The sequence below is a fragment of the Salvelinus sp. IW2-2015 genome, linkage group LG32 (assembly GCF_002910315.2).
Source record: "Salvelinus sp. IW2-2015 linkage group LG32, ASM291031v2, whole genome shotgun sequence".
NCBI lineage: Eukaryota > Metazoa > Chordata > Actinopteri > Salmoniformes > Salmonidae > Salvelinus > Salvelinus sp. IW2-2015.
In genome coordinates, this window is record NC_036871.1 from 2,742,086 (window position 1) to 2,767,257 (window position 25,172).

The following is a 25,172-nucleotide window of genomic DNA, read 5'->3' on the forward strand; positions in this document are numbered from 1 at the left end:
AGGTCTGCAGTTGTGAGGCCGATTAGATGTACTGCCAAATTCTCAAAAACAATGTTGGAGGAGGTTTATGGTAGAGAAATTAACTTCATTGGCATTGTTTTGTGTGACAAAACTGCACATTTTAGAGTGACCTTTTATTGTCCCCAGCACAATATGCACCTGTGTAATGATCATGCTGTTTAAATCAGCTTCTTGATATGCCACACCTGTCAGGTGGATGGATTATCTTGGCAAAGATCTTGCTGACTAACAAGGATGTAAACAAATTTGTGCACAACATTTGAGGAAAATAAGCTTTTTGTGCATATGGAACATTTCTGGGATCTTTATTTCAGGTCATGAAACATGGGAKCAACACATGTTTATATTTTTGTTCAGTATATGTTTTGAGGCTATACAGTGTTGTTTACAATTACATGATTTACAAACAATGGAGTAAATCAAGATTATATTTTGGGTTCTGATGGAGTTAGGCAGRTGAACTAATAAGCTCATGAGGTTTTATTCCTCAGGAATCAATGGCTATATATTAAAAAGTTCAAATTGGTGATGCACATATTACAGATTAAGCCTTTAAATCTAAACTCTGAACGACAGTTTTCAAATGAAAAAGTTAGTTATCACTGGAGTGTTTTGTTTATTTGAAGACTTACAAGGAGCGCCAAAACTATTGGGACAATGACAAATTCTACATTAATGTGGATGCTACCATGATTACGAATAATCCTGAACTAATTGTGAATAATGATGAGTGAGAAAGTTAGAGGCATATATATCATAACACCCCCCCCTCAAAAAAAATGCTAACCTCCCCTTTTTCGTGATATCCAAGTGGTAGTTACAGTCTAGTCCCATCGCTGCAACGTAGCGAAGGTCGAGACACGGCCCTGAAGGTCGAAACACGGCCCTGCCAAGCCGCACTGCTTCTTGATACACTGCTTGCTTAACCCGGAAGTCAGCGCASCAATATTTRGGAGGAAACACTGTAGAGCTTYCGACCGAAACCAATACCTAGGCTTTAGCTCAGTAGGCTAACAAAGTCTTAACCCAGTCACGTTACCCTTATAATGAGTACTTGAAACAAACAAATCTTCAGGTCTCAGGCAAGGTTCTCATCACATWAGCGTGGGTCTTTTGATGATTAACCTTGCTGGATCCTGCAGACTTGTATTAGTGTAGCAGATTGGGATCTGTGAAACTCACTCCTCAGCCTGAAGTGTCACCCCTTGCGCTATTGAAGAAGCCTTTTTTAATGGCGTGATGGGATGGTATGGTACAGGAGGACGGTCACGTGTGTTTTTGAAGCAGAGGTCCTGAGTTTGAGTCTCTGTACAAGCTGAATCAGGGGGAAGCGGTACTCGCTAAGCAAGCTGGACTCTGACAACAGTTGTGCTCATCTCAAACGCTGGTGTCGCTGTGGAGTGAGTTTGGGGGGGGGTGAATGTAGCAGATGGGGATCTGTGAAACTCATCAGCCTTAATTAAGTCACCCTATCAAGCCTAGCTAGCTAAGTTAGACCTGCTGGCTACTGGCCAAATTAGCTAGCGTTCTTGATTCGAGTTAATAAGATAAATAAAAATCTCAAATTAGCTACTCACTTTAACTGCTTTGAGGTATTTTCGGAATAGTTTCTCACTTTGTTTTTCCAGTTGTCAGTTCGACCACAGCATTTACACACTCATTTGTGGCGCCCAAATAAAAAAATGACGGTTTGAATTCTGCAGCAGAAAAAATGTGGTTCTTGTTGCTAGGCTAAAAGTTACAGTGCTTGTAGCTTGCGGTTTTGCGCCTTTATGTCTATGGATTTAATATTTCAAATTATTGAGKATGTCCTCAAAACTCAAATAAACAGACAATTTAGTATATCAAAATGCACATAAATATCCTGATACGGACCTCAGTCAAAAAGCATATGCATTGTATTTGTTGAGAAAATATACTAAATTCAGCAAAAAAAGACAKGTCCCTTTTTCAGGACCCTGTTTTTCAAAGATAATTCGTAAAAATCCAAATAACTTCACAGATCTTCATTTTACAATGGTTTGTAAAGGGTAAACTGTTTCCCATGCCTATTCAATGAACCATAAATAACTAATGAACATGCACCTGTGGAACGGTCATTAACACACTAACAGCTTACAGACGGTAGGCAATTAAGGTTACAGTTATGAAAACTTKGGACACTAAAGAGGCCTTTCTASTGACTCTGAAAAACTCCAAAAGAAAGATGCCCAGGGTCCCTGCTCATCTGTGTGAACGTGCCTTAGGCATGCTGCAAGGAGGCATGAGGACTGCAGATGTGGCCAGGGCAATAAATTGCAATGTCTGTACTGTGAGACGCCTACGACAGCGTTACAGGGAGACAGGACGGACAGCTYATCGTCCTCGCAGTGGCAGACCTTGTGTAACAACACCTGCAAAGGATCYATACATCCGAACATRACATCTGCGGGACAGTTACAGGATTGCAACAACTGCCCGAGTTACACCAGGAACGCACAATCCCTCCATCACTGCTCACACTGTCCGCAATAGGCTGAGAGAGGCTGGACTGAGGGCTTGCAGGCCTGTTGTAAGGCAGGTCCTCACCAGACATCACTGGCAATAACATCGCCTATGGGCACAAACCCACCGTCGCTGGGCCAGAAAGGACTGGCAAAAAGTGCTCTTCTCTGGGGGTGATGGTCGGATTCGCATTTATCGTCAAAGGAATGAGTGTTACACCGAGGCCTGTTCTCTGGAGCAGGATCGATTCGGAGGTGGAGGGTCCGTCATGGTCTGGGGCGTTTTGAGGTTATTACAACAGGCTCAGTCTGATGATGCTGCAATTACACACACAGCATCATCGGACTGAGCCTGTTGTAATTGCAGGCAATCTCAATGCTGTGCGTTACAGGAAAGACATCCTCCTCCTTCATGTGGTACCCTTCCTCATCCTGACATGACCCTCCAGCATGACATTGCCACCAGCCATACTGCTCGTTCTGTGCGTGATTTCCTGCAAGATCAGTGTTCTGCCATGGTCAGCGAAGAACCCGGATCTCCCATTGAGCACGTCTGGGACCTGTTGGATCGGAGGGGTGAGGGCTGGGGCCATTCCCCCCAGAGATGTCCAGGAACTTGCAGGCACCTTGGTGGAAGAGTGGGGTAACATCTCCCAGCAAGAAATGGCAAATCTGGTGCAGTCCATGAGGAGGAGATGCACTGCCGTACTTAATGCAGCTGGTGGCTACACCAGATACTGACTGTTACTTRTGATTTTGACACCCCCTTTGCTCAGGGACACAWTATTCCATGTCTGTTAGTCARATGTCTGTGGAACTTGTTCAGTTTATGTTTGTTGTTGAATCTTATGTTTATACAAATATTTACAGGTTAAGTTTGCTGAAAATAAACGCAGTTGACAGTGAGAGGACGTTTCTTTTTTTGCTGAGTTTGTGTACAGTTGAAGTCGAAGTTTACATTCACTTAGGTTGGAGTCATTAAGACTAGTTTTTCAACCACTCCACAAATTTCTTGTTAACAAACTATAGTTTTGGCAAGTCGTTTAGGACATCTACTTTGTGCATGACAAGTAATTTTTCAACAATTGTTTACAGACAGATTATTTCACTTATAATTCACTGTATCACAAATCCAGTGGGTCAGAAGTTTACATACACTGTTGACTGTCCTTCAAACAGCCTGGAAAATTCCAGAAAATGATGTCATGGCTTTGAAGTTTCTGATAGGCTAATTGACATCATTTGAGTCAATTGGAGGTGTACCTGTGGATGTATTTCAAGGCCTACCTTCAAACTCAGTGCCTCTTTGCTTACATCATGGGAAAATCAAAAGAAATCAGCCAAGACCTCAGAAAAACAATTGTAGACCTCCACAAGTCTGGTTCATCCTTGGAGCAATTTCCAAATGCCTAAAGGTACCACATTCATCTGTACAAACAATAGTACGCAAGTATAAACACCATAGGACACGCAGCCGTCATACTGCTCAGGAAGGAGACGGTTCTGTCTCCTAGAGATGAACGTACTTTGGTGGAAAGGTGTAAATCAATCCCAGAACAACAGCAAAGGACCTTGTGAAGATGCTGGAGGAAACAGGAACAAAAGTATCTATATCCCAGAAAATGATCCTATATCGACATAACCTGAAAGGCCGCTCAGCAAGGAAGAAGCCACTGCTCCAAAACCACCATAAAAAAAGCCAGACTACGGTTTGCAACTGCACATGGGGACAAAGATCGTACTTTTTGGATGTCCTCTGGTCTGACGAAACAAAAATGAAACTGTTCGGCCATAATGACCATCGTTATGTTTGGAGGAAAAAGGGGAGGCTTGCAAGCCGAAGCACCATCCCAACCGTAAAGCATGGGGGTGGCAGCATCATGTTGTGGGGGTGCTTTGCTGCAGGAGGGTGGTGCACTTCACAAAATAGATGGCATCATGAGGAAGGGAAATTATGTAGTTTATTGAAGCAACATCTCAGACATCAGTCAGGAGGTTAAAGCTTGGTCGCAAATGGGTCTTCCAAATGGACAATGACCCCAAGCAGACTTCCAAAGTTGTGGCAAAATGGCTTAAGAACAACAAAGTCAGGTATTGGAGTGGCCATCACAAAGCCCTGACCTCAATCCTATAGATAATGTGTGGGCAGAACTGAAAAAGCAAGGAGGCCTACAAACCTGACTCAGTTACACCAGCTCTGTCAGGAGGAATGGGACAAAATTCACCCAACTTATTGTGGGAAGCTTGTGGAAGGCTACCAGAAACGTTTGACCCAAGTTAAACAATTTAAAGGCAATGCTACCCAATACTAATTGAGGGATGTAAACTTCTGACCCACTGGGAATGTGATGAAAGAAATAAAAGCTGAAATAAATATTCTCTCTCCTATTATACTGACATTTCACATTCTTAAAATAAAGTGGTGATCCTAACTGACCTAAGACAAGGAATTTTTACTAGGATTGAATGTCAGAATTGTGAAAAACTGAGTTTAAATGTATTTGGCTAAGGTGTATGCAAACTTCCGACTTAAATTGTGCTATGAATAAACTGTAAGGTCTCCTCTCAGGAGACCTGTGTGTGTGTTTACACCTGTTTTGAGTGTTGTGCCCTTCAGACACTATCAGAAGGATGAAACTGCCTACGCTCATACTCCTCCTGTCTGGGCCCKAACGTGGCTATCTGAGTTTCTGCGAATACGACTGTTTTCCTGATAACACAAGACTGCCGCAGGCCTGATGAAAACAGCCTCCTGTCAGAAGATCCTTAGACTCGTTCACCTTGTTATGACTCTATACTTGTGATGAAAGGTCAAGTTTCGGTCAAACCCACTTCTGAGCTTTTAATTGCTGACAAGATGGTTGCTGCTGCCAGGGAGAGGTTAGATTGATTAAAATGTTGTTGCCAGGGAAAGTCACGCAAGGGGGACTGGGGAGGCTAAATGAGTTACAGGATGTCTTAGCTCTCTCCCCAGGTCTTAGCTCTCTCCCCAGGTCTTAGCTCTCCCCAGTCATATACTGTACTCTGTACCAACTTCTGCCTGCAATTGTATTACTGAAGGAGAATCGAAATACTTAAAACAAAGAGTCTGTGTTTCCTTTCTACTACCAATATAAGTTTGATAATTATATAGACCTGATTATCTGACCAACACCCCCAACATACCACACATACGCAGTCAAATAGTATCTTACAAGCTAAAATACTCAACTAAAATGGGTTCACAAGCATAAGTCCTCACCTCCCAGTCTTAGAAACAACATGACAAATAAAATGCGTCCAGCTTCTAGAATTGTCGTTTCCCCCAGTGATCCTATCAAGCATTTGTTCATGAGATACTACCTCCAACGTTGATTCTGTCCACTGTTTCAGAGTAGGAGTGGCACGACCCTTCCAAGTTCTGAGGATTACTCTAGCTGCTGTAACGCTGAACAACAGCGACCAGTGCAAATTCCTCATTTGTTACATTAGGTAACTCTGTTCTATCGCCCAAGAGACATTCTTGGTATGACTGGAGTTGTTAACCTCAACCATTCCTCCAGATATTTCAAAACCTCCTTCCAGAAAAGGTAGCACTAATGTACAGTGTCATATTGCATGTAAATAATGTCCCAGTGTCTTTTTGGCATTTCCAACACAGATATTTGTTGGTCGACCCCATCTTATGAAGCATTGTTGGGGTCCAATAAAACCTACGCAGTGTCTTCTATTGAGTAAGTTTCCCCCTGGCTTCCCTTATGTTCTTCCCTGAGCTGGACAAGATCTTCAACCAGGTATCATCCTCAATTTCACACTTTGCCATATTGTTCTGAGGTTTTTACAGTCTTTACTCAGCAGATGAGTAAATATTGAGTAAAACATGTCTGCTTTAGGTTTGGGTAATTCCAAATATTCAGCTTTTGGGTTTTTTCCTGGATTTTGTTGATAGCCGTTTAACAAACACTCCCTCAATTGTAAATATTTCCAGAAATGTCCCTCGTCTCCCACATCATATTTTTGTACCAAATCTGAGTATGACGTTAAAACATCTTCAMTGTACAGATTACCTATAGTATGAATTCCTTTCATTAGCCACTGTTTCCAGTACACAGACTTCTTTCCCWTCAGTAGCCTAGGATTGTGCCACAAAGATGAGTATCCTTAGATGTGAAATTCCACATATATTGTGTACTGTTCTCCTCATCTCTTTTGAYTGTAACAAAATTGGTTTGGGAGTTAACASACCTCTCCCCTGTAAGACTATGTGACAGAGTATCAACAGGGGTGAAAGGATAACTTAGTTCCCATTCTATTGTTATCCAWTCCTAGKCAGAATCCCTTTTATCCAATGCTTCYCCAATTTAGCCATTTCAAATGGTAAATTGTACAATTTAACATCTGGTGAAGCCAAGCCTCCTACATCCCTTGGTGAGCACATCTTCATATTAAACCTGGATTTTTTCCTATCCCACAAAAAGTATTTASTTCATTTGTCATATTGTTGAAAATACCAGTCTGGAAAATTCATAGGTAACATTGCAGAGATAAAATTTAAATATTTTCKKATTTTTCTAAATTGGTCTTAATCTTYACTAGTAGTGGCTCAAAATGTAGTCCCATCAATTKCTCCAAATRTGAGCTCAACTTAATATCCATATATTTCATCCCAGTTGGATCCCATTTGAAATGAAATGGGGTAACAGTTCCAGAGTAACATATAGCATTAATTGGCATTTCTTTCTACTTAATCCAATTATTTTTGTAGCCTGACAAACTAGAATATGATTCAGTACAAGTAAGTAATCGTGGTACAGGATCAYAGACCAGCAGTAGAATATTGTCTGCATACATAAGCAGTTCGRGTTRTTTTCCTCCTCCATGTACACCCAAAATTTCAGGATCTCTTCTTATCCTTGTTGCAAGAGGCTTTAAAACAGGCGAGGGGAGAGCGYGCAAACCTGTCTTGTGCCTCCAGAAAGAGAAAAAAAGGAAACTATTTCATGTGTAAATACTGTTGCTTTTGGACTGGAATAAACGACCCTATCCATTTACAAAAGTCAGGTCCAAAACCAAATTTTCCTTGGGTTCTTAAGAGAAAAGCCCACTCTACCCTATCAAACGCCTTCTCAGCATCTAAGGTGACAGCAGTGGTAGGAACTATGCTTGAGCGGTTTAACCACATGAGATGTAAGAGGCTCCTCATATTATCAGGTCCTGTTCTTAATAAATCCTACTTGGTCACTATGTATAATATTAGGTAGTGCCTTCTCTAAGCATATCGCAAGGGTCTTAGTAAGAATCTTACAATCCACATTAAATGAGGCGGATAGCTCTAAAATTCCCAGGTTCTGTAGTATCTCTATCCTTTTGAGGGATAAGCGATATCAAAGCCTCATTAAAGGTGTCCGAAAGGGAGCCATTATTAATGACTCTTGTTAAACCACTGTCAATATAGGTACAAGAATGTCAATATACTTTTCATAATATTCTACAGGAAGGCCATCCAGACCAGGCGACTTCCCTGCTTTCATACATAAAATGGCAGCTCTAACCTCATCTTCTGTTATAGTACAGACCAGGTCTACCTGGCTATCTGATAATCTAGATAATACTATACCAGACAGAAAAGTATCCATATGTATGGGTCTCGCTGAACCCGGAGGATGTATATACACATTGTATTCGGAAAGTATTCAGACCCCTTCCTCCACATTTTGAGACGTTACAGCCTTATTCTAAAATGTATTAAATAAAATGGTTTCTTCATCAATCTACATACAATACTCCATAATGACAAAGCTAAAACAGGTTTTTAGACAGTTTGGGAAATGTATTAATAACAAAAAACAGGCCTTATTTATATAAGTATTTAGACTCTTTGCTATTAGCCTCGAAATTGAGCTCAGGTGCATCCTGTTTTCATTGATCATCCTTGATGTTTCTACAACGTCATTGGAGTCGACCTGTGACAAATTCAATTGATTGGACATGATTTGGAAAGGCACACACCTGTCTACATAAAGTCCCACAGTTGACAGTGCATGTCAGAGCAAAAACCAAGCCATGAGGTCTAATTAATTGTCTGTAGAGCTCCGAGACAGGATTGTGTCGAGGCACAGATCTGGGGAAGGGTACCAAAACATTTCTGCAGCATTGAAGGTCCCCAAGAACACAGTAGCCTCCATCATTCTTAAATGGAAGAAGTTTTGAACCACCAACTCTCCCTAGAGCAGGCCGCCCGGCCAAACTGAGCAATCGGGGGAGAAGGGCCTTGGTCAGGGAGGTCACTCTTACAGAGCTCCAGAGTTCATCTGTGGAGATGGGAGAATCTTCCAGAAGGACAACCATCTCAGCAGCACTCCAACAATCAGGCATTTATGGTAGAGTGGCCAGACGGAAGCCCCTCAGTAAAAGGCACGACAGCCCACTTGGAGTTTGCCGAAAGGCACTTAAAGGACTCTCAGACCATGAGAAACAATATTCTCTGGTTTTATGAAACCAAGACTGAACTCTTTGGCCTGAATGCCAAGCGTCACATATGCAGGAAACCTGGCACCATCCCTACTGTGAAGTATGGTGGTGGCAGCATCATGCTGTAGGGATGTTGCTGTGCAGCGACGCTCCCCATCCAACCTGACAGAGCTTGAGAGGATCTGCAGAGAAAAATGGGAGAAACTCCCCAAATACAGGTGTGCCAAGCTTGTAGCGTCATACCCAAGAAGACTCGAGGCTGTAATCGCTGCCAAAGGTGCTTTAACAAAGTACTGAGTAAAGGGTCTGAATACTTATGTTTATGAAAGTTTTTATTTTTTATATTTTTTTATATACATTTGCAAAAATTTCTAAAAAACTGTTTTTGCTTTGTCATTACGGGGTATTGTGTGTAGATTGATGAGGAACAAAAATGTAATCAATTTTAGAATAAGGCTGTAATGTAACAAATGTGGGAAAAGCAAAGGGGTCTGAATACTTTCCGAATGCACTGTAAATCACTTTTCTCCCGGGTAACCCGGGATTTCCTGCCAAAACCGGAAGCGTCATTCAAAAGCATAGGCCTGTGTCTGGATTTTATTGTAAATTCGAGCCTGATGCTAACTGAGCCTGATAAGCCATAATTTAAATACATTTCATTAGCCCAACATTAAAGACATTTAATGAGCCCAAGCCCAAAAATCCCTAATGATTGAGCCATAAGTGCATTCGGAAAGTATTAAGACCCCTTGCCTAATTCCACATTTTGTTACGTTACAGATTGTTGCTCAATCACTACCAATACTTCAAAGAAATAGATAACCATTACATATAGACCTATTTTTTACTCCACTAAAACTGTAAAGGAGTGTAAATTCAAACAGTATGTTGCTAGCATCAATCTTCGGCAATCTTCGGCCTCAATCTTCGGCAAGAAAGATGTCCAGTTATGATGTTCGCAAATAATGTTTATTACTGTTTATGTGTGTGGTTTTTGAAAGTACAGAATGAGGAATTATTAGTAATTAGAATACAATATCAGGAAATAGCAATAAAACAATATTACAATGAAGAAACATAATAACACTGCTATAAAAATAATAAATTGCAATGACAAAATCCCAATTATGAATTATATAAGAAACAGTAACTGAAGAGCTCCACAAGGGGGCAGGGCAGGGCTATGCTAATCAAGCCAAATCTTATTCTTATATTTCTCACTTACCGTGTATATGTAACAACCTTATTCATGTCAACCAGTCTTGTGTTCTCTCTCATTCTTCTCCCTACATCACGCCCAACCTGCATCCCAATCTGTCTTGGAATACCTGCTCTTCTAGGTGCTCTGCGTGAACTACCTTCACTGCTTCTGCATATGAGATTTTACGCTCACTCCTCACCTGCTGCACTTCCACTTGTCTTTRCATCACTGCACAGCAGTTTAACTGGATGTCCACATTCATGTTCGCCCCCACACTTCACAAATCTCATTTTGCCTTTAAACACCACCGCCACATACCCAAACCTTTAACAGTTATATCAACGCAATGGTTTCGGAACATAAGGTTGCGCATCTTAACTTCTTCTGCCAGTACCGGATCCTCAAAGTTTAGTATCTCTGACAGGCTATCCACCCCCCACTTCGTGTGTCATCTGGAGGCACTTTGCATCAATAAGAGAGCCGTGATTCAAGTGATCCTTTATTTATGGTTGCTTCTCAGCCAAGGGAGTGGGCTCACTCACAATTTTGCCTAAGAACACAGCCATGAATAAAGAAGGGTACCAACACATCCTCCGAGAGCAACTTCTCCCAACCATCCAGGAACAGTTTGGTGAAGAACAATGCCTTTTCCAGCATGATGGAGCACCTTGCTTGATAACTAAGTGGCTCGGGGAACAAAACATCGATATTTTGGGTCCATGGCCAGGAAACTCCCCAGACCTTAATCCCATTGAGAACTTGTGGTCAATCATCAAGAGGCGGGTGGACAAACAAAAACCCACAAATTCTGACAAACTCCAAGCATTGATTATGCAAGAAGGGGCTGCCATCAGTCAGGATGTGGCCCAGAAGTTAATTGACAGCATGCCAGGGCGGATTGCAGAGGTCTTGAAAAAGAAGGGTCAACACTGCAAATATTGACTCTTTGCATCAACTTCATGTAATTGTCAATAAAAGCCTTTGACACTTATGAAATGCTTGTAATTATACTTCAGTATTCCATAGTAACATCTGACAAAAATATCTAAAGATACTGAAGCAGCAAACTTTGTGAAAATTAATATTTGTGTCATTCTCAAAACTTTTGGCCACGACTATACATACTGTACATCAACACATTATTTTCATATATTAATCATTTCATTTATTTTAGGGGCAACGTTTCATTTCACTTTCACGATATGCTTTCTTGGTAACGCATGTTACAATAGAATGTCTAAAAGACATCTGGATTCAGATTTTGTCAGAATACAGTGCCTATCCAGAAAACTCAAAATATTCATTGGAAATTGTCTGTAATCTCTAGAATATCAATAACGCGTCATGTAAAGATGTCCCGTGTATGGACCCTTTTCGCCCAGTGAAAAGTCTGACAATAATTATGTTTACACAAAAAGAAGACCATTATAAGAAACAACTGGGTCTCTATGGACATGTAATAAATAATTTATAGCATGTATTGTTGTCTAATGAAAATACAAAGCTATTTATTTTACACACATTTACCTCTCATTTCCCATTGTCAGTGATAACGCAGAACTACCGGTGTACGTATTCCATCCACGTGTAGAGGCTGGAGTGGGCCCAGTACAAAATTGACCCAGTCCTCATATGACATGCATCGTATAATACCTAAACAGGGTTGCCAGGTCCTATTTTGCTGTATCCATAGTCTGAAATGTGAAGACATTCACAGTTTTCATAAATAGGAATTATAACGTACACCGGCCTACTTCAACAGGGGACAAAGTTCCACTTTCTACCATTTAGTGTGATTACACAGTGGTGTCACCTATACGGTGGAGACCATACAGAAGCAGTGGTCCATAGCCTAGGTCAGAGCCACATATTGCAGTTGCGCAGTAGACCTAGGGCCTAGGCACAGGCTGCACTCACCAGCTACTGCAGAACCATGGAGAACTCCACCACAGCAAATCAAATCAAAATGTATTTGTCTAGCCCTTAACTCTATTTCTTGAACTGCATCCTTGGATAAGAAAATATTTACTAAATAAACTAATGTAAGAAATGGAATAAAAAGGAATAATCAAATAACATTAACGAGGCTATATACAGGGGGTACCGGTACTTGGTCAATGTGCGTGTGTACAGTTTAGTCGACGTAATTTGTACATGTAGGTAGGGGTAGAGTGACTATGCATAGATAGTAAACAGCGAGTATCAGCAGTGTAAAATGTGTCAATGTAAATAGTCCGGGTGGCCATTTGATGAATTGTTCAGCAGTCTTTATGGCTTGGGGGTAGAAGCTGTTGAGGAGCCTTTTGGACATTCAAAGCTCATATCTCTGCGTGACTCAGCAACACACCTCTCGGCCCAGACTGCTCCACGATGGCCTATTAACATATCAGCTTGTTTTCCGGTTTATTTGTCGGCAAAAAATATTGATGGGCTGCATTATTACATATTTAAATTAAACATTGTTTCTAAAAAATTTAAAAAATACCACTTTCTTCCAGTTGATTAATACAGCTAACACTAGCTAACAATGACTTACCAGATGAAGATGTCTGCACTGGTATGGCACCATCTTCATCTTCCGTCCAAATTTCTTGCTTTTCATTTTTCCTTTCAGCAGACGTTTCTCCTGCAGCCAGTTTATCAATTTCTATGTAGATTTTTTGTTCTGTTTGACATAGGCCATGCTAGTTAGTTTCCTAACCAAACTATCCATTATCCATTAGGGACAGGCTGGAATAATGGATAGTGTTTTGACTGGAATTGGCGTACCAATTGAATATAATTGGCACACTAATTTCATTGGCTGGGACCAAAGTGCATAACCATGCAGATAGATTTCACTGCTATCTTTCATGAGTGACGTCTATGTGGGTGTTCGTTTCTATGTGGACGTTGCACATCGTTGCACTTCCGAACCGGACGGCCCCCCTCTCCCCGCCTGCAGTAACGTTACATTCACCGCTGCAACTGCATGAGGACCATATGGAGTGTCTACAAAGTGATAAATTGATATATAAAGGTAAATTAATGTTAGGTGCCTAGCTACATTGTTGAAATATGATTCATGTCTGAGCTAAAAAGTCTTGGCTAGCTAAATGTAAACTGCAAGTCAATTGCTGCTATTATACGTTTTTGGCCACAGCTAGTTAGCAACCTGGAGCTTGTTTAGCTAGCCAGCTCAAGTTTTCATGTCCACTATCTTTTCTGCTCAGGGGACAAGAGCACGGATGTGTGACCATGCAAAGGAAGAGGACGAGGAGGGATAATGTAAGTAGTTAGCAAGCTACTAGCCTAGCTAATGTTAACAGTATAAGCAAAGATTATAGAACTAGCTAACCTCTTATCTATGGTATAAGCTATAAAAAGGTAGCTAGCTAACTAGCTAGAAAGCTAAACTTTGTGAAATACCATGTTTAGTTAGCTAGCTATACTTAGCTAGCATTTGTCAATGTTAACGTTAACGATCACATACTGTATCTCTTCAAGAGTTCAGATTGTAAAACATCTCTTTTCAGTCACCATTGGCCCTGAGATGGTGCTACAGTGAATAAAAAGCATGCAAACATAAAAAACATTAACCAAATTTGGTTATTGAATGTCTCGTTTACGGCATGATGAACTTCCCCGTGCTACATTTCTCCCCCAACTATACTGAACAAAAATATAAACACAACATGTAGAGTGTTGGACCCACTTTTCATTAGCTGACATAACATATGCCAGAAATGTTCCATGTGCACAAAAAGCTTATTTCTCTCAACTTCTGTGCACAAATGTGTTACCATCTCTGTTAGTGAGAATTTCTCATTTGCCAAGATAATCCATCCGCCTGACAGCTGTGGCATATTATGAAGCTGATTAAACAGCATGATCATTGCACAGGTGCAACTTGTGCTGGGGACAATAAAAAGCCACTCTAAAATGTGCAGTTTTGTTTCTGATATGTTAATAGGCCATCGTGGAGCAGTCTGGGCCGAGAGGTGTGTTGCTGAGTCACTCAGAGATATGAGCTTTGAATGTCCAAAAGGCTCCTCAACAGCTTCTACCCCCAAGACTGTCTCACAATACAATGTCACAGATGTTAATTTCTCTACCATAAGCCGCCTCCAACGTTGTTTCAGAGAATTTGGCAGTACATTCAACAGGCTTCACAACCGCAGACCACGTGTAACCACAGGACCTCCACATTCGGCTTCTTCACCTGCGGGATCGACTGAGGAGGGGGAGGGAGGGTGCTGAGGAGTATTTATGTCTGTAATAAAGCCCTTTTGTTGGGAAAAACTAATTCTGATTGGCTGGGCCTGGCTCCCCAGTGGGTGGACCTGGCTCCCAAGTTGGTGGGCCTATGCCCTCCCAGCCCCACCCATGGCTGCGCCCCTGCACAGTCATGTGAAATCCATAGATTAGGGCCTCATTTATTTATTTCAATTGACTGATTTCCTTCTATGAACTGTAACTCAGTAAAATCTTTGAAATTGTTGCATCTTGCATTCATATTTTAATTCAGTTTATGTTCTTTCATGTTGTTGAAGTTCAAGTGAAAAAATTAAGCCGATGAACCAGGAATTGGTTCAATGGAAGATTAAAGCAGAGATCCTCCAGGAAGACCTGGAGGCTGATCGAGCATTTCTGGAGCAGCAACTGAGCCAGTTGACTGCCGAAACAGAAGATAGATAACCTTCCCAAGTTCTCTCACGTCACCCCGCTCCTCCGCTCTCTCCACTGGCTTCCAGTTGAAGCTCGCATCCGCTACAAGACCATGGTGCTTGCCTACGGAGCTGTGAGGGGAACGGCACCTCCGTACCTTCAGGCTCTGATCAGGCCCTACACCCAAACAAGGGCACTGCGTTCATCCACCTCTGGCCTGCTCGCCTCCCTACCTCTGAGGAAGTACAGTTCCCGCTCAGCCCAGTCAAAACTGTTCGCTGCTCTGGCACCCCAATGGTGGAACAAACTCCCTCACGACGCCAGGTCAGCGGAGTCAATCACCACCTTCCGGAGACACCTGAAACCCCACCTCTTTAAGGAATACCTAGGATAGGATAAAGTAATCCTTCTAACCCCCCCCCTCCCCCTTAAAAGAGTTAGATGCACTATTGTAAAGTGGTTGTTCCACTGGATATCATAAGGTGAATGCACCAATTTGTAAGTCGCTCTGGATAAGAGCGTCTGCTAAATGACTTAAATGTAAATGTAAATAGGTGACATTATTTCAAATTAGGAACTCTGTTTAAATTAATATATTATTGTTTATGGATTCTCACTTAAATGTATTCTGTCAGCACAAAGAATACCAATAAGACAAACATTTTCAGGTSTCTAGCACAATCTCCCACTGACGATACGCTCACACTTTCACTAGCAGCCTTTTATCAAAACTGACCGCTACCATCAGAGACCCAGATGCAGACAGCTAGAGTCACAGAGGTTTATTGACCCAAACAGGGGGCAGGCAAAAGACCGGTCAAAGGCAGGCAGAGGTCCGTAATCCAAGGCAGAGTCAATAAGGTACAGAACAGCAGGCAGGCTCGGGGTCAGGACAGGCAGAGGTTCGTAAATAAGTCAGACATGTATAGAACGGCAGGCAGGCTCGGAGTCAGGGCAGGCAGAATGGTCAGAACCGGGGAACAGAACTTGAGAAAACAGGAAGATGGGAAAAAGRGCTGGTAAGACAAGACAAACTGGCAACAGACAAACAGAGAACAAAAGGTGACTGMTGATAATTAGGAAGATGGGAGACACCTGGCGGGGATGGAGACAAGCACAAAGACAAGTGAAACAGATCAGGGTGTGACAACAGCACCCCTCCCTAGCCCCTCTTCCATGTACGGCGACATTACATCTGGGCCAAGGGTATGCCGACCTCTTCCTCTTGCTCCAGGAAGAGCAGGGGCTAATACCCCAGAGACCACTCGAAAGTCGAGAGCCCAGTGGCAGAGCAGGGGAGGGTGTTGCGGGCGTATTCAACCCACACGAGTTGCTGGCTCCAGGTGGTGGGGTTGGCGGAGATAAGGCAGCGATGAGTCTTCTCCAGGTCTTGGTAGGCTCGCTCCAACTGGCCATTGGACTGCAGGTGGAACCCGGAGGACAGGCTGACGACCCAATGAGCGTGCAGATCTCCTTCCAGAACCAGGACGAGAACTGAGGACCCCGGTCAGAGACCATGTCCACTGGGAGTCCATGGAACCAGAAGACGTGCTGCACCATGAGCTGGGCCGTCTCTTTAGCAGAGGGTAGCTTGGGGAGAGGAATGAAGTGGGCGGCATTGGAAAACCGGTCCACTACTGTCAGGATGGCGGTGCTGCCATCAGACTGGGYAAGACTCGTGACGAAGTCCAGGGATATGTGAGACCAGGGATGGTGAGGGACAGGCAATGGTTGAAGACTAGCCAGAGCTTGCCGAGGAGTCTTGTTCTGTGCACAGACCGTGCAGGCGGCGATGAACGCGGAGAAGTCCGGGACCWTGGTAGGCCACAAAAAGCGTTGCCGCACCAAGGCCAGGGTTTGACGGGAGCCCGGGTGGCAGGCAAGCCTGGAGGAGTGGGCCCACTCCAGGACCAAGGAGCGGACAGCGTCAGGCACAAACATCTGGATATCTGGGCTCCCTCCCCTGGGTTTGACTGGGAACTCTGTGCCTCACGAACATGCTTCCCTATTCCCCAGCTGAGTGCTGTCGCCAGACATGAGGTGGGAAGAATGGTCTCGGGGTRCGAGTGTAGCGGTGGGGCTATAATGGCGTGACAGCGCATCCGGCTTGATGTTCTTGGATCCTGGTCGGTAGGAGAGGGAGAAGTTAAACCGGGTGAAAAGCAGGGCCCACCTAGCTTGCCTGGAATGAGACGCTTGGCGGTGGGGAGATATTCCAGGTTCCTGTCGTCTGTCCACACAATGAACGAAGGTTCCACCCCCACCCACCGGTGTCTCCACTCCTCCAACGCCATCTTCACCGCGATAAGCCCACGATTCCCCACATTGTAGTTCCTCTCTGTGGCGTTGAGGTGATGTGAGAAGACGCAGGGATTTAACTTGAGGTCCAGGGCAGAACACTGGGACAGGACAGTCCCCACTCCGACATCCGAAGCATCGGCCTCCACCACGAACTGACAGGATGGGTCAGGATYAATCAATATGGGAGCAGTGGTGACGTGGTGCTTGAAGTCCCGGAACGCCCGGTCAGCAGCTGGGGACCATGTGAACGGAACCTTGGGAAAGGTGAGTGCAGACGGGGGAAACCAGGGTGCTGTAACCCCGGCTAAAGCTGTGAATCCCAGGAAACATTGCAGCTGCACTCTGGACGTAGGCTGGGGCCAATCCACCACCGCTCTCACCTTCCCGGGATCCATCTGTACATTCCCTGCAGCGATGATGTAACCAAGGAAGGGGATGGTGGGGCGATGGAATTCGCATTTCTCCGCTTTCACAAAAAGCTGGTTCTCCAGGAGGCCCTGGAGGACCTATTGGATGTGGAGCACATGTTCTTGGGCTGAGTGGGAGACAACAAGGATGTCATCAAGGTAGAAGAAAACAAACCAGCTCAACATGTCGTGGACAACGTCATTAACCAGGGCCTTGAACACAGCAGGGGCGTTGGTAAGTCCAAATGCAATGACCAGGTATTCTTAGTGGCCGCTGGTCATGTTGAAGGCAGTCTTCCAGTCGTCCCCTTCCCGTAAACGCACCAAATGGTAGGCGTTCCGCAGGTCCAAAATGGAGAAAACAGTGGCCCCCTGGAGCTGCTRAAAGGCCGAGGCGATGAGGGGTAGCGGTTAGAGGTTCTTCACTGTGATGTCATTGAGSCCCGGGTAGTCGATGCATGGGCGCAGGGGTTTGTCCTTCTCCACAAAGAAGAGCCCTGCGCCGGCAAAGGAAACAATAGGACGGATACACCCTGCAGCTAAAAAGTCCTCGATGTCGGTCTCCATAACCTTCTTCTACAGATCCGACAGATTACAGTCATCCCTGGGGCAGTGTGGTGCCTGGGAGGTCGATCCCACAGTCATAGGGACGGGAACCCGAGGAAACTTAATAAGCATAAATTGGATTGCCTCACTGTGGTTCCCTGACACTCGTAGGTTGATGGGAGTGGTATTGTGAGTGACCAGGCCTACAGAGCGTCCGTCCAGCACTCTAATGTCCATGGGAATGGAGAGGGGCTGAGTGGTGATGTCCAGCTTGGACGCCAGGATAGCGCCCCAAAAAACTCTCATCGGCCCCAGAGTCGGAGGGACTTTTACTTGTTCCCCCACAGCAGGATAGCATGGAAAGGGGTGCGAGTAAGGGGAGAGCAAAAGTTTTCTGTATGGCCCACTACTGTACTCTTCCGTTCTTGATGAGCCTGGGTTTTTAGTGGGAAGGTATCTACGAAATGTCCCGTAGCTCCACAATATAGACAGCTCTGGGTGTGGAGTCGGCATAAGAGCTCAGCCGGAGTCCATCTAGCCCTGCCCAGGTTCATGGATTCCGAAGGAGGCGAGTCGGCAGCCCTAGGTGATGCCGAGAGAACTCGGGMGACGTCGGGTTCTTCGGAGGCGAGGTGGGAATCGAGGGTGAACGAAGGCGACAAGGCACAGTTTCCCTCTCCCTCCGACGTTCTTGAAGCCGCTCATCGATCTGGATGGTCAGGCTATGAGGTAGTCAAGGTCCATGGGCAGCTCCCGGGCTTGCGAGCTCATCTTTGATCACCTCCGATAGTTTGTGAAGGAACATGTCGAACAATGCTTCCGGGTTCGAGGCACTCTCAGCCGCAAATGTGCAAAATCCACCGCATAGTCTGCCACACTACGGGAGTCTTGACGTAGCTGGAGCAGCTTACGAGCAGCCTCTCTCCCGGACAACAGACAATCAAACACCTTCCGAACTTCCACCAGACTGAGGCAGACGGCGGACAGTTGCTCCAACACCGCCACAGCCCAGGCATGCGTCCTCCCGGACATCAGCGGTATGATGTACGCTATCCTCGAGCAGTCCGAGGGGAACGAAGAAGACTGCAACTCAAAAATGAGGGAGCACTGGGAGAGAAAAGTCTGGCAGGTTCCAGAATCTCCAACGTAGTGCTCCGGAGGTGGTAAGCGGGGTTCTCGGGACACTGGGGTAGGCTGCGAGATTACTGGTGTGATCCGTTTTCCAGTAGGGAATCTGCGGAATTGCTRCAGCAATGTATCAAACGCCTGGTCATGGTGTTCTACCAGGGTATGGAGTCTCTCCATAAGACATTGCAGTAACTCCTTGTGTCTTCCAATGGTGGCTCCTTGCAGGGAGACAGCATTGTGGAGCTGGTCTGAGTGCTGGGTCAGTCAGGGCCAGTTCGTACTATCAGCACTCAGGAGAAGACCCAGATGCAGACAGCTAGTCACAGAGGTTTATTGACCCAAACAGGGGCCAGGCAAAAGACAGGTCAGAGTCAATAAGGTACAGAACAGCAGGCAGACTCGGGGACAGGCAGAGGTTCGTAAACGGGTCAGAGTCAGGCAGGTACAGAATGGCAGGCAGGCAGAATGGTCAGAACCGGGGAAACTAGGGAACAGAACTTGAGAAAGCAGGGWGACTGGAAAACACGCTGGTAAGACCGGACAAGAGAGGACAAACTGMCAACAAACAGAACACAGGTATAAATACACTGGGGATAATTAGGAAGATGGGCGACACCTGGAGGGGGGTGGAGACAAACACAAAGACAGGTGAAACAGATCAGGGTGTGACAGCCTTTAGCCATTAGGCCAAAGATGTTGATTGACAATTGTGATTTTTACTATTTAAAATATTGATTTTAACATTATGCCTCTGATGCGTTTCTTCATCACCGACTAGGAAAGACAAGTTTAGATAGAGCATATAGATTGTTGGTTTTCCCTCTTGATTTATTTCCCCAGGTGCTCCAGTGGTAATTTCAGACATTCCAACAAAAGTTGCACATTTGGATGTGTTGGGTGGTTATAGCATATTAACTTTCACTTTATTGGTCCCAATGCATATCTACAGAGGGTTACTAGAGTGTTAGTCTGTAGACYTTCAACTAACTACGTTGGATCTGGTTGGTCCCTGGATGGGAGACCAGATGCTGCTGGAAGTGGTGTTGGAGGGCCAGTATGAGTCACACTTTCCTCTGGTCTAAAAAAAAAGATCCCAATACCCCAGGGCAGTGATTGGCGACATTGCCTTCTGTAGGGTGTCGTCTTTCGTTAAACAGGTGTCCTAACTCTCTGTGGTCACTAAAGATCCCATGGCACTTATCGTAAGAGTAGGGGTTTTAACCCCGGTGTCCTGGCTAAATTCCCATACCATCATCCCCAGCTTCCAATTGGCTCATTCATCCACCTTCCTCTCCACTATAACCATTCCCCAGGTCGTTGCTGTAAATGAGAATGTGTTCCCAGTCAACTTACCTGGTATAATAAGGATTAAAAAAATAGCAGGACGCATGTTTTCTGTACAAGCTTCCTTCTTTTCACTCTGTCATCTAGATTAGTATTGTGGCGTAACTACAATGTTGATCAGTTTTCTCCTATCACAGCCATTGAACTCTGTAACTGTTTTAAAGTCACCAATCCCGTAGAGGTTAACAAAGGGGTTGAATACTTACTGACTAACGACATTTCAGTTTTACATTTTGTATGTGAAAAAAAGAAATATTCAAATTCGACATTATGGGGTATTGTGTGTGGGGCAGCTTTGAGATGCCTGCCAATTGGAACATTTTTGCGATTTATTTGTATATTGAACCATGTCATGTGCCGTTGTTTAAAAACTCTGTGGATAGTCCTAAAACAATGACGTCATATCTGAATTCCGGCATCTTTATGAACCTTTGCCATTGATTCAGGTGTGCTTGTACTGGAATAATTAAAGTGTAACTGGCTGGGGGCCCTTGAGGAGAGCTATGGGAAACACTTGCCTAGGGGGAGGGTGGAGCAGGGAACAAATTGGGACTGGCTGAGAGACAACGAGAGGAGAGGAGCAGATGAGGGCATTAATGAGTTGTGGGTAATGAGAGAGGGCTACCTGCTGTGTTGGAGGTGACCGGTCGGACCACAGGGCCATCGATGCGGCTCTCCGACAGGAAGTCGTCGATGGAGGGGCTCAGCAGCGGGCGGCTCTCTTGCTGCTCACCGACCAGCTGGGGAAGAGAGACGCAGTGAGGAAAACAGAAAACAAAAAAAGAAAAATGCTGCAGGAGAAGGATAGTCCATAGTAGGAGTCTGCAACTCGTGGCTTGTGAGCCAAATCCAGCCCACAAACCGATTTGATGTGGCACACCAAGGTTGTCTTTTTTATGTCGGTGAATATCCCTGGTTAACAGTTGATGCCCTATTTTGTTTATGTATAACACTCTTAGGTTAGATACAGTAACGGAAGGCAAACTTGAGGGGGGCTACGGTCCATTTCAATCTAAGAGTCAATTTAGAAACTGATTACTATCAACTGGATATGGAACARTTCAAGTTTATGCCCGAATTCATAGGGATTGAGATGAATCGGATCACAGCTAAGCAAAACATGTTGAGGATGAGGAGAATAACTGATTTTGATGAAGCAGAACCAAAAGAGGAGCGATGGTGAAACCAAGCATACGACACATAATGAAACAGCTGCCAAAATCCCTTGACCATACGAGTTGAGAAACAGATCTTCAAAACACAAAATCATAAAACGTGACAAATGACATATGTTATTTGTTATGTTTTCTCATTTGAAAATGAAATGTAAAAGTGAAAGCGTAACCAAATTATATTTATTTACATCACTTGACTAAATAGTGACCCTGAGTATTCCTTGATGTTCAATAAACACAGAGCAGCTTACAGTAAAATGTCATGTAATACAATATATGATATCCTTTACTTTCTATTGTTGAAGGATGATATACAGCACATGCCTGAGATATATATAGATCCCATATATGTCAGATTGTGCAACATTGGAGATGTTACGTAGACCACTTACGGACATAAAACTATATATGGAACAATGTATTGCCTTCAAACAGATAAGCAGTAGCTGGGAGATAGAGGAAGCGGTGTTCTCTACCATAGACACCATCCACCATTAAACCACTATGCGTGTGTTTGTCCGTGCGGATTATGTTCGGCGAGGACATACATGCATACATGCCCATGTGCACTKTGGATGTTCGCTCATGTCTATTTGGGAAGGAAAATGAGAGGGTCTGAGTGTGACCTAGAGTCATAACTGTCTCTGTGAGGTAGACTCTAATGACTCAGACATTACAACCCCTTTAATTAGGAATGAGAAAGACAATTTGGAATGACTGTTCTTTTTTAATGTCACCTTCATTTAACCAGGTAGGCTAGTTGAGAACAAGATCTAATTTACAACTGRGAKCTGGCCAAGATAAAGCAAAGCAGTGCGACACAAACAACAGCACAGAGTTACACATGGAATAAACAAACATACAGTCAATAATACAATAGAAAAAGTCTATATACAGTGTGTGCAAATGAGGTAGGATAAGGGAGGTAAGGCAATAAATAGGCCATAGTCACGAAATAATTACAATACAGCAATTAAACACTGGAGTGATAGATGTGCAGAAGATGAGTGTGCAAGTAGAGATACTGGGGTGCAAAGGAGCAAAATAAATAACAGTATATAAATAACAGTATGAGGTAGTTGGATGGGCAATTTACAGATGGGTTATGTACAGGTSCAGTGATCTGTAAACTGCTCTGACAGCTGGAGCTTAAAGCTAGTGAGGGAGATATGAGTCTCCAGCTTCAGTGATTTTTGCAGTTCGTTCCAGTCATTGGCAGCAGAGAACTGGAAGGAAAGGCGGCTAAAGGGGGAATTGGCTTTGGGGGTGACCAGTGAAATATACCTGCTGGAGCGCGTTCTACAGTTGGGTGCAGCTATGGTGACCAGTGAGCTGAGATAAGGCGGGGCTTTACCTAGCAGAGACTTATAGATGACCTAGAGCCAGTGGGTTTGGCGACGAATATGAAGCGAGGGCCAGCCAACGAGAGCATACAGGTCGCAGTGGTGAGTGGTATATGGGGCTTTGGTGACAAAACGGACGGCACTATGATAGACTGCATCCAATTTGCTGAGTAGAGTGTTGGAGGCTATTTTGTAAATGACATTGCCGAAGTCAAGGATCGGTAGGATAGTCAGTTTCACGAGGGTATGTTTAGCAGCATGAGTGAAGGATGCTTTGTTGTGAAATAGGAAGCCGGTTCTAGATTTAATTTTGGATTGGAGATGCTTAATTTGAGTCTGGAATGAGAGTTTACAGTCTAACCAGACACCTAGGTATTTTGTAGTTGTCCACATATTCTTAGTCAGAACCGTCCAGAGTAGTGATGCAGGACTGGCGGGCAGGTGCGGGCAGCGAACGGTTGAAGAGCATTACGTTTTACTTGCATTTAAGAGCAATTGGAGGCCACGGAAGGAGAGTTGTATGGCATTGAAGCTCGTCTGGAGGTTAGTTAACACAGTGTCCAAAGAAGAGCCAGAAGTATACAGAATGGTGTCGTCTGCGTAGAGGTGGATCAGAGAATCACCAGCAGCAAGAGCGACATCATTGATGTATACAGAGAAAAGAGTCGGCCCGAGGATTGAACCCTGTGGCACCCCCATTAGAGACTGCCAGAGGCCCGGACAACAGGCCCTCCGATTTGACACACTGAACTCTGTCTGAGAAGTAGTTGGTGAACCAGGCGAGGCAGTCATTTGAGAAACCAAGGCTGTTGAGTCTGCCGATAAGAATGTGTTGATTGAAAGCCTTGGCCAGCTCGATGAATACAGCTGCACATTATTGTCTCTTATCGATGGCGGTTATGATATCATTTAGGACCTTGAGCGTGTCTGAGGTTCACCCATGACCAGCTCGGAAACCAGATTGCATAGCGGAGAAGGTACGGTGGGATTTGAAATGGTCGGTGATCTGTTTGTTAACTTAGCTTTCGAAGACCTTAGAAAGACAGGGTAGGATAGATATAGGTCTGTAGCAGTTTGGGTCTGAGGTGTCTCCCCCTTTGGAAAGCTGCCGCGGTCATCCCCCCCCTTCAATCTTTGGGGATCTCAGACAATACGAAAGAGAGGTTGAAGAGCTAGTAATAGGGGTTGCAATAATTTCGGCACATAATTTTAGACGGAGAGGGTCCAGATTGTCTAGCACGGTGATTGTAGGGGTCCAGATTTTGCAGCTCTTTCAGAACATCGGCTATCTGGATTTGGGTGAAGGAGAAATGGGGGAGGCTTGGGCAAGTTGCTGTGGGGAGTGCAGGGCTGTTGACCGGGGTAGGGGTAGCCAGGTGGAAATCATGGCCAGCTATACTAAAATGCTTATTGAAAATCTCAATTACCAGGGATTTATCGGTAGTGACAGTGTATCCTAGCCTCAGTTGGGAGGAGGTGCTCTTATTCTCCATGGACTTTACAGTGTCCCAGAACTTTTTGGAGTTTGTGCTACAGGATGCAAATTTCTGTTTGCAAAAGCTAGCCTTTGCTTTCCTAACTGRCTGTGTATATTGGTTCCTAACTTCCCTGAAAAGTTGCATATCGCGGGGGCTATTCGATGCTAATGCAGTACGCCACAGGATGTTTTTGTGCTTCTCAAGAGCAGTCAGGTCTGGAGTGAACCAAGGTKMATATCTGTTCATGGTTCTACATTTTTTGAATMGGGCATGCTTATTTAAGATGGTGAGGAAAGCACTTTTAAAGAATAACTAAGCATCCTCTACTGACGGAATGAGGTCAATATCCTTCCAGGATACCCGGGCCAGGTSGATTAGAAAGGCCTGCTCGCTGAAGTGTTTTAGGGAGCGTTTGACAGTGATGAGGGGTGGTCGTTTGAAGGCAGACCCATTACGGACGCAGSCAATGAGGCAGTGATCGCTGAGATCCTGGTTGAAGACAGAAGAGGTGTATTTGGAGGGCAGGTTGGTTAGGATGATATCTATGAGGGTGCCCGTGTTTACGGATTTGYGGTTGTACCAGTGAATAAAACAAACCTAGGGAGGAGGCATCTAATGTTAACATGCATGAAACCAAGGCTTTTACGG

At 44.4% G+C, this 25,172-nt stretch overlaps 1 protein-coding gene across 1 annotated transcript in view; it reads right to left on the reverse strand.

Annotated features, from left to right (window-relative positions):
* The window catches only part of pex5lb (peroxisomal biogenesis factor 5-like b), an 86,674-nt gene that overhangs the window by 55,779 nt on the left and 5,723 nt on the right, over nucleotides 1-25,172 (reverse strand). Inside the window, exon 2 of the mRNA XM_023976791.2 lies at nucleotides 21,154-21,268. Within this exon, the coding sequence (XP_023832559.1) occupies nucleotides 21,154-21,268 (115 nt within the window). The remainder of the gene's footprint in view (nucleotides 1-21,153; nucleotides 21,269-25,172) is intronic.